This window comes from Manis javanica, chromosome 5 (genome assembly GCF_040802235.1).
Source record: "Manis javanica isolate MJ-LG chromosome 5, MJ_LKY, whole genome shotgun sequence".
Taxonomy (NCBI): Eukaryota; Metazoa; Chordata; class Mammalia; order Pholidota; family Manidae; genus Manis; species Manis javanica.
In genome coordinates, this window is record NC_133160.1 from 131229349 (window position 1) to 131243860 (window position 14512).

The 14512-nt window shown below is 42.3% G+C and overlaps 1 protein-coding gene across 5 annotated transcripts in view; it reads right to left on the bottom strand.

Annotated features, from left to right (window-relative positions):
• Nucleotides 1-8958: 8958 nt before the first annotated feature.
• KIT (KIT proto-oncogene, receptor tyrosine kinase) overlaps nt 8959-14512 on the bottom strand; it is a 76186-nt gene continuing 70632 nt past the window's right edge. For all 5 annotated transcript variants that reach the window (XM_017651780.3, XM_017651776.3, XM_017651781.3 and 2 more), the window contains 4 exons: nt 13077-13188; nt 12862-12961; nt 12397-12502; nt 8959-11250 (listed from right to left, as the gene is read on the bottom strand). In XM_017651780.3, coding sequence (XP_017507269.2) covers nt 11122-11250; nt 12397-12502; nt 12862-12961; nt 13077-13188 — 447 coding nt within the window. In that variant the 3' untranslated portion in view covers nt 8959-11121. The remainder of the gene's footprint in view (nt 11251-12396; nt 12503-12861; nt 12962-13076; nt 13189-14512) is intronic.

A 14512-nucleotide genomic window follows, 5' to 3' on the forward strand; every position in this document is an offset into this window, starting at 1 on the left:
GAACTTTGAAAACAAATTAGTGCTGGAGAAGTCTAGAAAACTTCCAGAGAAGGAAAGTGTACTTTCTTCCATATCTTCATGTCAAGTCAAATGGGGCATCTATGAAGTGGCTGCGGACTGCCTCCCATGTGCCCCAGCTCAGCAAGTGTTCCAGCAAGAGGAGACGCATCAGCCACAGCCATCCACACCAAGGCAGGATGAGATTCTAAGCTGCTCAACAGCACGGGACTTTCAGTGGTTTCCCGAATGTGGTCTGTGAAGGATTGGGGGGTGGGGGGTAACTGCGGGAAAGCGGGGAGAAGAGCCTGGCAGGCCGACTTCTGGGACTCCATTGCCACTGTTCATGTTGCTTATTGGGATTTTCCTTTAAGTTGGGATTCAGTAGCAACAACAAAAGAAACTGAAACTGTGATTCCACTGAGGGACTCGGGAGCCATATCAAATCTATCTAATCTTCCTGAGTCTTCTTTTCCTCCTCCTGGAATGCAGATAAATCCCTACTTGCTGGGCTGTCCTGAGCATAAGAGCTTAGCACTTAATAAATCACTACTTAAAGGAGTAAGGGTCATCTGCCTGGTAAACAGAGGCACGAGTGATGGGCTTGGAACACCTTGTGTTCCATTGTCAACTGTCAACGTCTTCTATCCCCGTTAGGCATTATGCATTTCAGAGATATGAGCTAAACTGGGTTAAACACCAACATGTGATCTGAGCACCTAAGCATCCCAGGGACTTCCTCTTCTGTTTGAAAAAGTCTCATTTTGCAAGGACAACAAACTAAATCTTTGTCAGCCTGAGAGGAAAACGGCAAAAGAGACCCAAGAAGCTCATGTCTAATAAGCATGATGGTAAAAAAGACCCCTTCTTGTATCCTAGGTCAGGAAAAATGTGAGGCCTTTACCGAAACAGGCTGACCCAGGTGGCCTGCCTTGATCAAACAGGGTAGTAAACACCCAGAGAGGCAGTTTGACATAGCGCTTCACACAGACTCTGACGCTAAACTGCCTGGATTCAGATCCTGCCTGGGCCACTTACTAGCTATGTGACCCTGGTCAGGTCACTCCAGCTCTCTGTCTTAGTTTCCTTATTGATAAAACAATAACTATTACATATGGCTGTCAAGAGGATCCAACCAGTTAATGATGTAAAGCTCTTAGAACATAGTAAGACCTCTATAGGGATGCTACGGCAGAGTCAGCACATATGCTACATTCCCCACAGTCATGGCCAGGCAGATAGACTAAACGACAGCATTTTTTTTCACTGACTGTTTTGGGTCTCTGCATCGTTCTCAATAAAGCCAGGCCATGCAGTTGTTAACTGATCGGCTAGCTGAATGAACACTATTTTCACATCACGTTCAATGTCAACTGGAATGTTTGAATGTAAGCAGTAGATAAAGTCAGGTCACCAATACCAATTTTATATGCCAAACACACTACAAGAGTAAAAAGTAACCTGATCAGTGGCAAATGACACCATTTAAGGGAGATGAAGTCCTCAGGCCAGGCAACCGTTGTGTGGACAGAAAGGTTTCAGCTGCCCTATAATGCTTATCTACATCCTGAGCCAAACAGCCATGAAAACGTCCTTTCATCTGTCCTCATTCTTCACGTGCTATAGAGTAAGAGTGGCTGCTAAGCCACAGACCACAAAGAAAGGTCAGTCTCATAAAATACACCACAGTCCCCCTGACAAAGCATGCACACTTCGGGGATCTCACTTTCCAACTTCAAGCTCTACTATAAAGCCACAGTAATCAAGACAATTTGGTACTGGCACAAGAACAGAGCCACAGACCAGTGGAACAGAATAGAGACTCCACAAACATTAACCCAAACATATATGGTCAATTAATATTCGATAAAGGAGCCATGGACATACAATGGGGAAATGACAGCCTCTTCAACAGCTGGTATTGGCAAAACTGGACAGCTCCATGTAAAAGAATGGAACTGGATCATTGTCTAACCCCATACACAAAAGTAAACTAGAAATGGATCAAAGACCTGAATGTAAGTCATGAAACCATAAAACTCTCAGAAGACAAAATAGTCAAAAATCTCTTGGACAGAAACATGAGCAACTTCTTCATGAACATATCTCCTCGGACAAGGGAAACAAAAGCAAAAAGGAACAAGTGGGACTATATCAAGCTGAAAAGCTTCTGTACAGCAAAGGACACCATCAATAGAACAAAAAGGCATCCTACAGTATGGGAGAATATATTCATAAATGACAGATCCAATAAAGGGTTGACATCCAAAATATATGAAGAACTCATGCACCTCAACAAACAAAAAGCAAATAATCCAATTAAAAAATGGGCAGAGGATCTGAACAGACACTTCTCCAAAGAAGAAATTCAGATGGCCAACAGGCACATGAAAAGATGCTCCACATCACTAATCATCAGAGAAATGCAAACTAAAACTACAGTGAGATATCACCTCACACCAGTTAGGATGGCCAACATCCAGAAGACAAACAACAACAAATGTTGGCAAGGATGTGGAAAAAGGGGAACCCTCCTGCACTGCTGGTGGGAATGTAAATTAGTTCAAGCATTGTGGAAAGCAGTATGGAGGTTCCTCAAAAAGCTCAAAATAGAAATACCATTTGACCCAGGAATTCCACTCCTAGGAATTTACCCTAAGAATGCAGCAGCCCAGTTTAAAAAAGACAGATGCACCCCTATGCTTATCGCAGTACTATTTACAATAGCCAAGAAATGGAAGCAACCTAAGTGTCCATCAGGAGATGAATGGGTAAAGAAGATGTGGTACATATACACAATGGAATATTATTCAGCCATAAGAAGAAAACAGATCCTACCATTTGTAACAACATGGATAGAGCTAGAGGGTATTATGCTCAGTGAAATAAGCCAGGCAGAGAAAGACAAGTACCAAATAATTTCACTCATATGTGGAGTAGAAGAACAAAGAAAAAACTGAAGGAACAAAACAGCAGCAGACTCACAGAACCCAAGAATGGAATAACAGTTACCAAAGGGAAAGGGATTGGGGAGGATGGGTGGGAAGGGAGGCATAAGGGAGAAAAAGGGGCATTATGATTAACATAATGTAGCAGGGGGGCATGGGGAGGGCTGCACAACACAGAGAAGACAAGTAGTGATTCTATAGCATCAGACTACGCTGATGGACAGTGACTGTAATGGGATATGTGGTGGGGACTTGATCATGGGGGAGTCTAATTTTAAACAATAATGTTGCTCATGTAATTGTACATTAATGACACCAAAAAAACCATGCACACTTCAAAGCCAGTTCTGGACAGAGCCGCACAGGCAAGCCACTTGAGAACATTCATTTCAACTAGGAGCATTTACTCTGAAGTCCCAGCCCTGGTGAGGTGAAACCCCTCATAGAGGGTCTCACATCACAAAAGCTGGTTTAACCAGTGAAAGGTGGAATCAGCAATAAAGGAGACACATGGGGAAAAGCTCCTTAATTTGTAACCAACAATAACAGCTGTTGGAGCAAAGCAAAGGTGGGTTTCCCACCCACACTCACCTGATCTGCACCTGCTGGTGTGCCCTAGCTTTCTGCTGCTCCTCTCCACTCTTCAGACCCCAGCCCTCTCCACCAGGCCCACAGTTTGTTTTCCTCATGAGGTTCAAATAAACAAGACTGTTTGAAACATAAAGGGAAAAATGTTTTGGAGGACTGGAGCAGTTTACGTGGTGCGTAAGGGAGTGGGCAGATCAGGAGCCCGTGAAGTCAACAGATAATTCTTCAGCCTCACACTGACTGTACTTCAAGCACCATTCTCCCCAGCCTTTGAGGAGTTGGTAATGAGTGGCAAAGTGGGTTGATATATCTTTTGCTTTTTTTTGGAAGTGAAATGTAACAGCTTCACGCAAAGCCCAGAAAAGGAGACTAAAGGGCTTGCCCAGGTATGCCAACTAGATTGATGGACGTGGTTGTTTTAAAATCCTAGGATTCAGGGGTCGAATGAAGTAAAGCTTGCCTTTCAATTCCCTCGCTCATAGCCATGAGTATTAGGGTAAGGAAGTGAGCCCCTCTGAGGGAAAGTTTTCTCTCCTTTAAATGGAGGTCAATTATCCCTACCTCCTAGTGTTATTGTGAGGTTTACATACGGTGGTAAAACATACAATATGGATCCAGGTACACAGCAGGCATTCAGTAAAGGTAGCCATCATCATCAGGACCACCATCGTCAGCATCACTGACATTATCCAAACAAGGCAACTTTTCAATTATCACTGTCCATTTATATGACCAAAACATCTAGAAAGAACCAGAACGATCCCAGAGACAATAAATGACTCAGTAAGTGCATGCAGTTGAGAATCAAATACATGGTGTCATCTCTTACAAGGCAAGAATAGTTGAAAATTAATTCATTGAAATTACTTGAATACCTATTAGCTGCAAACAGGGATGAGAGAAATTTTCAGGATGACAGCAATGTTCCAAACTGCATCGTGGGGATGGTTGCACAACTATAAATTTAATAAAATCATTGAATTATTCACTGATAACGAGATTTTATGGTATGTTAATTACACCTCAATAAAGGTGCTAAAATAATTCTCTACAGACAGGAGCTGCAGGGGGATTCAGATAACAGGAAGAACAGAAATCACCTTGCTTGCAGCATAATAAGACAAAAAGAAGGAAAATATGAAAGAGATTAAGAGACATGCATGAGCGAGTGGCTCTAAGCTGCACTGAATTGGAATCCCAGAACAGAAACAGGAAGGGCAGAGGCAATTTAATAAGGGCTGAGAAATTCCCAGCATCGAGGAAAGACACCAATGCATAGGTTCAAGAAGCCAAAGAATCCCAAGTAAGATCAATAAAAAGAAATGCAAGCTTAGACTTACAATAGTGGGACTACAAAGACCAAAGACAGAGAAAATGTTAGAAGCAATAAAGAAAAAAGATAATTATTTTCAAACGAACAGCTTGATCTGACCTCTCAAATGCAGCAGAAATCAGAAAAGACTGGAAATAAATGTGCTCAAAAGTAAAATTGTCATTCTTGAATTTTATATCCAGTGAAAGGTTTTTTTTTGAAAATGAAGGTGAAATAACATTTTAGACAGCAAAAATGAATATTTGCCACCTCTATGAACCTTCACTGAAGTTCCTCTTCTGTTTTTTAGTATCACTGAAACCCCACATTTCTTCCATGTGTTGGATCTTGAATATTAAGTGATGAATGAGGTCCAGTCCTAATTTCAAGAGGCTAAAATCTAGACAAGTTATTAGATTTAGATTGCTCAGAACATTTAACTAGGCATCCTCTAATTTACCTGGCAACCACAGCCTTTGAGGGGAGAGGTGTCAGAGATGTAGTTGAAAACTATCAGTTTGTAAGGGAGGGCCACATTCCAGAGACTAGGTGAGATCGACCAGAGCTTGGTGAGACCACACCAGGTGCAGGGAGAAGAGAAAGCAGCAGACTCTGCAATCCCCACCCTTAGGGTGATGGAGGGAAACAGAGAGGAGAAGCTGCGAGGGCAGGCTGAGGAGTACAGCTTCCCATTGCATGAAGCTTCATTCATTTAAAAAGCACAGTGTGGGCTCCAAGCCAGGCACTGTTCTACACAACAGAATAGCTGAAAAGAGTACTCTGAGATGGGCACTTGAAAGGTCATTTTCTTGGTTTTTAGAAAGTCACTTTCAGTTCTCTGAGGCCCAGGTCACGTCCTACAATACAGAAGGTTTGGGGAACCCTTTTTTGTGGATTGAATTGTGCCCCACCAAATTCATGTGTTTAAGTCATAAAGGTAACCCTTAGTACCTCAGAATCTGACCTTATTTGGAAATAGGTTATTGCAGATATAATTAGTTAAGATGAGGTCATACTGGAGTAGAGTGGGCTCTTAATCCAACTTGACTAGTGTCCTTATAAAGAGAGGGAATCAGAACACAGACACACACACACAGAGGGAGAATGCCACATGGAGGCAGAGATCCACGAGCCAAGGAATGACAAAGATTGCCACCAATTTGGAAGCTACCGGAGAGAGGCCTGGAACAGATTTTCACAGCCTTCACAAGGAACTGGCCCTGGCCACACCTTGATCTCAGACTTCTAGCCACCAGGACTATGAGAAAATACACCTCTGCTGTTTCAGCCACCGAGATTATGGTACTATGTTATGGGAGCGCTAATAGACTAATACACTTCCCATTACTAAAATTCACCCAAAGATGTCCAGCTGGTCCCAAGACCTCTCCTGGGGGGTATTTTGCTGTGGAAACACTGGCCCAGCTGACCTCCCAAGGTCAGGTCTGGGATGAGAGTCGCCTGTCTTCCAGTTTCTATACTTCCCGCCCAGGTAGTACTTGGCAGCTTCAGTCCCCCTGGCCTCTGTAATAGGAAAGGGAACTTGTGCCACTCTCCCTTCCTCCCCACCCATCCCCATCCCCCAAGCCCTCCTTTTCTCTACTTCTCTCGTTCCCGCAAAGCAGCTGTGCAGGTCTCAGTAAACCTGCCCAGCAACACTTGCCTAGTTCCCCTTTCCCTTCTTCCCAAAGTCTCACCCCCCAGTGTGAAATGAAGCTGCCTTCCCAGGTCCTAGTCTGGTTGAGTTGTTTTATTTCCATTCATTCCTGAATCTGTCTCCTCCCAGATGTCTCTCCCTTACCCATGCTGATGGAATGCTTAATAATCCATTGAAAAAGTATTAACCATTCAGAAGCATGTGTTAGAAACTTCAGGAGCACCAAGGTAGAGAACACTTGTGCTTCATGAAACTTGAATAATCATTTTGAGGGTGACAGGTAAGTCCCTCCTTAGGCTAGCTCCCATTGATTTGGATGGGCTTCCTGGAGGAGGCTGAGACTTCTATGGCATCTTGGCTCCATGGGAAAGAGCGCTGTGATGAGTGATGTCTCTATGGACATGGAATGAGAGATACCAGCAGGGGAAGACCAGGTATTTGCACCACTGATGTGCAGGCATTCAGATCTGGTTTCAAATTTTGGCTCCATGTCCTACTAAGTGAACTTGGACAAGTCTTAACCTCTTGCAATTTCTTGAGCAATTTAGCCTCTGGCTGCCTGGATAATTAAATACTTTAACAAATAAATGACAACCAGTGAAACCCAGTGAACCTAGACATACAGGTATTTTATGTTAATTGATTTAAGACTGGATTTGTGGGAGTGGGAAGGAGGTAAGACAAGATCCAAAATATTACACAAGGTGGAACAGACTGTCAGAGCAGTAAGATGTATGAGTTCAGAATCACAGAATTCAGAGCAACTTCCAACTGAGATTAGTTTCCTGGTCTTGAAAGTAGGAGCTTGTTGGGAGAGAAGAGACAATATGACATCTGAACGGGCAGAAGCAGGAAGCATACTCATGGGTCTATGGTGAGAGAAGCCTGGAAGGCAGGCTGGAGCAAGCACTCAGAGCCTTAAATTCCTGACTAAAAAGCTGGGATTTTAATAAAACACAGAAATCTCTATAGCAAAGTCAAGTTTCAGAGCAAACTAGTACAATACTGTTAGCAATTAAGTGAAAGGCAATGACTAGAAACAACTTTTTCACTGCATGGTTCTCTAGGCAGTAACAACTGGGTTAGGTTGGTCCCGAGCATCTTCCTCCTTTCTAAAATGCCTAAGTAGCCATGATAAAAGTTGGCATTTTTGAGCACTTGTTGTCTTACACATATGAACAAAGTGATCTTGACAGCTTCATATTAATACATTGAGGCAGACACTGTTATGGAAATTGAGATTTCAAGAGTTAATCCACCCAACACCACACAGCAGTAAGTAGTAGAGAGTAGGCTGGCAACCAGGATTTGAACCCAGTTTGAGCATGAACACCAAGCATCTGATACTTTGTGATTAAACTGCTGGACCAGTGAGGGAAATAGCTACATACTAGTAATACAGGGGCTGCTGAATGCTTTCAACTCAAAACTTCACCCACATGAGAAAGCCCATGAAAACATTCAGAAAGAAAGGACTTCTTTGTTTTGTGGTCAGTTGGCCTTCATTCCTGTTAGTAATAAAATAACAGAAAACACTGGACTGAAATGTGTGTCCGTTTTTCAAGGACTATTGATGAGGCCCTGGCTCCACAATTCCCTCCTGATTTTAAAAGGATTCTTCTTCATCAAAGGCCACCTTTCACCCCCTTCCCTTTCCTTTCAGGAGTACTTCTGCAGGTATAAATGTCCTATCAAAAAAGAAAATCAAAACTAACTCATTTTCTAATAGGATTACTCAGTTTAGGGTGATTCTTCATTTCAAGCTAGAACTCTGAGGCTTGGTGCAGGTGCCACTGGTCTGAACGGTGCCTCCTGATCACAGAGGATGCTCTAGCCGCAAGACGGTACTAGAACTAATGGGCACAGTCTCCTCCCACTACGCAAATGATAGAACTTAACTCTGTTCCCCAAGCAAGTGAGAATAAGGATTGAAGGTGGAGCATGTACATCTCATGACCAAACAACCTGTCTTCAAAATCCAAGCCAACAAGAACACAAACCCCTTGCTTGGGATTCCTTGTGTCAACCTTGGGAATTGCTCTACTGTCCATGTTAATTTTTAGACAAGCTTGTTTAGGAGTAAACATGCCAGTTATATTAGATTGAACCATATGAATGTGCTACTATATGACCACTATTTGGCCCATAAAAATGTTCGTGTCACATGAATCAACCTAATAATGACAGCAATGTGTGGTATTCTTCAAATGTTTTCAGTATTTATTTTTCCATATAAATGGAGACCTTGGGTAGTAAAAATAAAATGAGAAAATATAGCACATACTAAATTCTTATTAAATGCCTATTGAATCTTCATGTATATAAATCCTAGTACTCTGACAGTATTGATTGTATCTTAAGCGTACTAGGTTCGAAGATTTCTAATGTTAGGGTGAATGCATTTTAACACTTTAAAGTTTAATTTCACTAAGGTAGAAATAATGAGAACATTTCATTTGATTTATATATTTACATTTTTATTAGAATTTTTCAGAACTGTCAACAACTGGACAACATACCAGGAAAAAAAACACATGGAATTCCAACATCCTTCAAATTTGCACCACTTATGTATTTACACATAAAGTTACTGTATATATAAAAAATATTTTCAAGGACTCATGGGCTTGGGAATATTCAAAAGACATTATTGCTACATCTCAATATTTACAAAAAAAGCCACAAAATAATTTCAAACATTAAGCCACTGCAAAGAAATATCCAATGTGTAAAAAAAAAAAAAAAAAATTATAAAAATATAAACTTTCAAAAATATCCAAGACAAAACTCTCAGTGAAGTGCCCCTGAAGTACCTAGACATCTATAGTGAACAACCGACCACTTTTCTTACTATAATCAAAATCAACAGAAACACAAAAGGAATTTTGAGACAGTATGTGGCAAACAGTGACAGTCTTACATGACAAGGAAACCCCCAAACCTGTTGCCTTTGGAAAGGTGCAAGAGCACAGAACTCCAGTGCAAATCGTTACTTCCAGATAAATGGCCACAGTTTTCTACATGTAATCTAAGGGACCTACGACAGAAAACCTGAAGGTAGCGTAAATGAATCTTGCAAGACAACACATAAACCTTGCCACGTACACATGGACCTCTTAGAGTTGGATACGATGAAAAAGAAAAAGGTCAACTCTAAGAGTAATATCCAGGCTACAGCCTAAAAAGATAAAACTTAAATACATTTCAGTGAGAGAGTAGTAAATAAGGTCTAAGGAACAGGTACAGTATGCTGAGCATAAATAACAGAGTGCCTTAGTGCAGGTGGACTAAAAATAAATAGGTACAGAAGTATCTGCCCTACATACCTCTCCAGGAGCTGGTGGTAAGCCTCTCTCGACAGTGAGGTGGAGAGGAAAAGAGTACTAATGAGGGAGGCCAAGCTACCTTGTGGGTACTGAGGGACCCTCTGAGGCTCAAGGCAAGAATGCCCCCAAAATATATGTCTATAAGCATACACACACATATACACATACACACTTTTATAGATACTGGCCTGGCGTCCAGGACATGCCTGCAAAGAAGGTGGAATCTACATTTTATTTCCTGCTATGAAAGAATCCAAACTAAGACAGCACTGTTTCATCACTCCTGCTGGAGTCATGCAATAAATCAGTCACTTTTTCAAATGGCATCAAATCCATTGAGCACAATGCCATACTGAAGCTCGTAGGCTTATTCTGCAGAATCTACAGAGCAAGTTAATTGGCTACAAAAGGAGTTTTTTGTTAAGATTGTGCTTGGCAATTATGTTTTTTTCTTGAAAAAAAAAAAAAAAAGCACTAACATAACTGTTTCCTTCAAACTTGTCTGGCTCTTAATCTATTCCCACACACAGCAGAATTGAGCCAGGGTTAAATCCAGACATTACACCTGTGGGTTTTTCCCCCCTCAAACATATGAACATATTTACTTTATAGATGGATATATACAAATGCTGGCTGGGAGGCCTTCTCTCCAATTTAGCTCCCTAATAGCGAACTCTATTTACAAACTGGGTCAGTAGTACAAAGGCTTGTGCATAGCAGCAGGTCTTCATTCCCGCTTTGGGAGCATTTCCCATGGCCTGTGTCTCATTCCCAGCATGAAATACTACTAATCTTGTAAGCCCAGATATTCATAGACATCTGCCTTTTGTTCTAATAACATTCTATTTCCAACATCAAGGGATTAGGTTTCAGTTTCTAATCTCGCTGCATCATCATATCATTACAGGTGGTTACACGGGCCCAGGGTGATTATTGCCATTTACTGAAATAAACTATCAATTTTTTCAAACAAATGCTGCAGAAGCCTTGTAAAGGACTCAGGGTGTCTAGACCACCCCACCCTCCCTTTCTCCATGTCTGAAATTTTTTCATTAATGGGGGTACCTTGCTATTAGAAATATATGCAATTTGAACCCTTGCAATGGAATGGCGGTGGATGACAAAAGTCATCAGCCACTGAAGTGTGCTCATAAAGACAGCATGACAGCATGACAGCAGGTGTCCACCACCCTGGAGTAGGATGTAAGCCGAAGTAAAATGAAATAACCATTACAGAAACCAAAAGAATGGGGATCGTTCTTGTCAGGGAGGCCCCGACGCCCTCATTCTGCTTCAGACATCTCCATGTATGAGCAGCGGCTGGGTGGACGAAGCACTGCTCCCGACAGAATTGATCCGCACAGAATGGTCCGCCACCGGGTTCTCCTGGTGGGGGCTGCAGTTGGCTAAGTTGGAATAAATCTGAGGAAAACAAGCCCACAGTCAATATACCAGTCCCCACAACAAACACAGCGACAAAGGGGCATGTCTGCAGCCTCAGAATTGCAAATGACTACTGAAGACTCTGAAGGAGAGAGAGGAGGCTTGCCAGGCCTCTACAGCCGAAACCAAATTGTATCGACAAAAGAAAACAGCAGCTTTATTTTATACACCATTTTTACCAAGGTCTGATTACATACTAAGTGATAGCAAAAAAGAATGTGCTTTTCTGCAGGGACACATCTGGGAACATGTACTTATCTAAATTGTTAAAAACGTTCATAAATCTCTATAGCCAACTATATATAACCCAACAGCTGATGTCATTTGCTGAGATATCGGTGGAAGGCTCTTCCACAAAGACTCAAGCATTTGGGTGGAAAACGCTGTTTGATTTGAAACATGCTTTGACACCCAGAAGACCAAGCTTTAACCCAAAAGTATTGGTGGTATACGCCTAGAAAAGAAGAGAGAGCTCCAAGTACAGCATCCAGAAAGAAAGCAGCTTAAAAAAATCTTGAGTTAAAGTAAGGATCACTAACACAGGATCCTTAAAAGCCAAGAGAAGAAATAATGGATTTGAGTTGTGAACTCCCCTTTCCCCAGATTACTGGGAATGGGATCTCTCAACTTCAAACAACCCCTCATTCTACATGGCCTGTGGGCAGGACAGCTCTCTGCCATTTTCTGGCTATGCCTGTCTCAGCAGCGGGCTTACTTCACTGCAGTAACAAGCTGTCTTTTCTATGCTTTCATTGTAGCTCATGTCACCCCCACCATCTAAAAGCTGAGTGGCCTGACATGGGAAAGAAAGAGCATGCCGACCCCATGACCAGCATTTGGGGTGGGAAAGGAAACATGGCAAATCCTTACGGCAACTCCTCTTCCACACTTTAAGCACAAAGCCTTCTACTCTTTTGCCTACTCATCTCACATCTTTTGGTTTAGAAGAGGGGGAAGAGCAGAAGAATTTGTTTCCATTGCTTTACTTTCCTACCCAAAGCCCGATTTACATACTAAGCCAAGAAGGGAAGAGGTAGGCAGCTTAGTCCTCAACCCCAGAGCCTGAGAAGGAAACACTTAGAACCAAGAGAAGGGAGACTCTGTCCCTGGCCAGAGTATACTCACGTGATTGGTGCTATCTGAAGTCTGCTTTTCAATTAGCTGCACAATCTGCTTGAATGTTGGCCTTTTTAGGGGATCAGCATCCCAGCATGTCTTCATTATATCATACCTGCAAAATGAGGGCCATTTACTATCACTCTTCAATGCCCTTACCTGTCATCAGGTGTATGCCATGCATCAATTCCAAAAATAGTTACAGGGCCTTGCAACTGGACATACTGAATGGCAAGTGAATGAAATAAAACACCGTATGTATGTAAAGCTGCCAAAACTTTCTGTACCTTTTGTGATGAGATTATGAAAATAAGATAGAGATACGACATTTGACCAGGATGTTGTAAAAAGGAACCAAGTGACATTGACATTTCAAACTGTTCTAATAAAAACCCTCAACATCTGGGTTACTGTCTTTAAAAAGGAAAACAAAAGGGGAAACATTCTCTGAAGCACAAGTGCCTTGACTCTTACATGTCAGCAGGTGCATGCTCTGGGCTGAGCATTCGGAAACCCTCCTTAATCATCTTGTAGAACTTAGAATCAACAGGCATTCCAGGGTAGGGGCTGCTTCCTGAGGCACAAATGGTTTGCAAATCAGTGTTAATAATAAGCAAGCAGGACACTGACAAAACCTTAAACAATATGCTCCAAGTCTAATCAAGGGGTCTCTGGCAAAGGCATTTTACCTAAAGAGAAGAGCTCCCAAAGAAAAATCCCATAGGACCAGACATCACTTTCAAATGTATACACACAGTTGAAGATGCTTTCGGGTGCCATCCACTTCACAGGGAGCCGAGCCTGCAATGGAAGCACGACAGACTCAGCAATGTCAGTCAAGAAGCTCAAAAAAAACCTGAATAGGAAATACTCCTAGAGACATTGCACCTGCTGAGAGGTGGGAGTGAAAACATGACCCCCACCTCACAAAGCCTTTTACTTGTATGACCCCAGATGACCCCAACTTCCTCTAACATAAGTGGCTCACAAGCATATTATCCCCACTTTCAACATGGGATCTGTGTATGCCATGCATCAATTTCAAGTCAGCACAGCATGGTGGCTAAGAGCACAGATGTTGGAGACAAACCCATGGGTTCTAATCCTGGCTCCACCACCGGCTTTGAGTAACACAGAGACTTATTAGTTACCACTGAATATGTTTTCCTCTTTCTCTTAGTATTAGAAACATGGCCTCCCACAGTAAGGACTACTTTCCCAGCTCCTGGGCAGCTAGGTGTAGCCAAGTGACTTGTTTTTTGCTAAGTTGTACGTGTTATACAACAGCTTTAGGAAAACCTCCCTCAACTGCAGCTGGCATGTGCCCTTTGCCCTTTTCCTTCTCATCCTTTCCTCAACCCTGCCTTCTAGGTGTGGTGGCTGGCTGGCTAGCAGCCACCTTGGGCCATGGAGATACATGCTATACCAGGGCCAGTGAAAAACAAGAAAGGGGAAGGACCTGGTTCCCGAGCACTTAAGGCGACCTCTGTACCAGCCCTGGACTGCTACTTCTACACTTCTTTTATTTTTCTATTGGGACTTTTTTTTTTTTGCCATATACAACCAAAACCGTCACTTACTAATACACTGGGAAAGTCACTTAACTACCTGAAATTAAGCCCTGGTGCCTCTTCTGGAAGGCAAACACAATACTCCCAATTTCCTAAGTTGTTTTGTGGGTTAAATGAGATAACACAAGTAGAAGTGCTCAGCACGGGACTCTAGCTGAAAAACTGCCTGGGACAAGCAAGTGCTCAGTAAGCAGGAGTGGCTGATGGTGAGTATGACTATTCCAAGGAGATGAGTGACAGATGCAGCGCTTAAATTCAACAGCTGAACTTCACATCCCAAACTCTTTCCACTAAAATGGAGCCAAACTTTCTGTGACTATCCTCTTAGAGACATTCTGGATTCCTGGATCTTAATCTACCATAAAAAGCTAAATCAATCCTTCTTTTAATCTACTTATGATTGGAAAACCAGGAAGACAGTTTTTTTCTAGTCTTAAAGTTATTTTAGTCAGTAGGAAAAAAAAGCCTGCCAGTATTCCCAGATCTTGTGTTACAGTTCTTCTAGGAGTTCCTAACCTGAGATCCACAGGTGTCTTGAATTCAGTCCTGTCAAC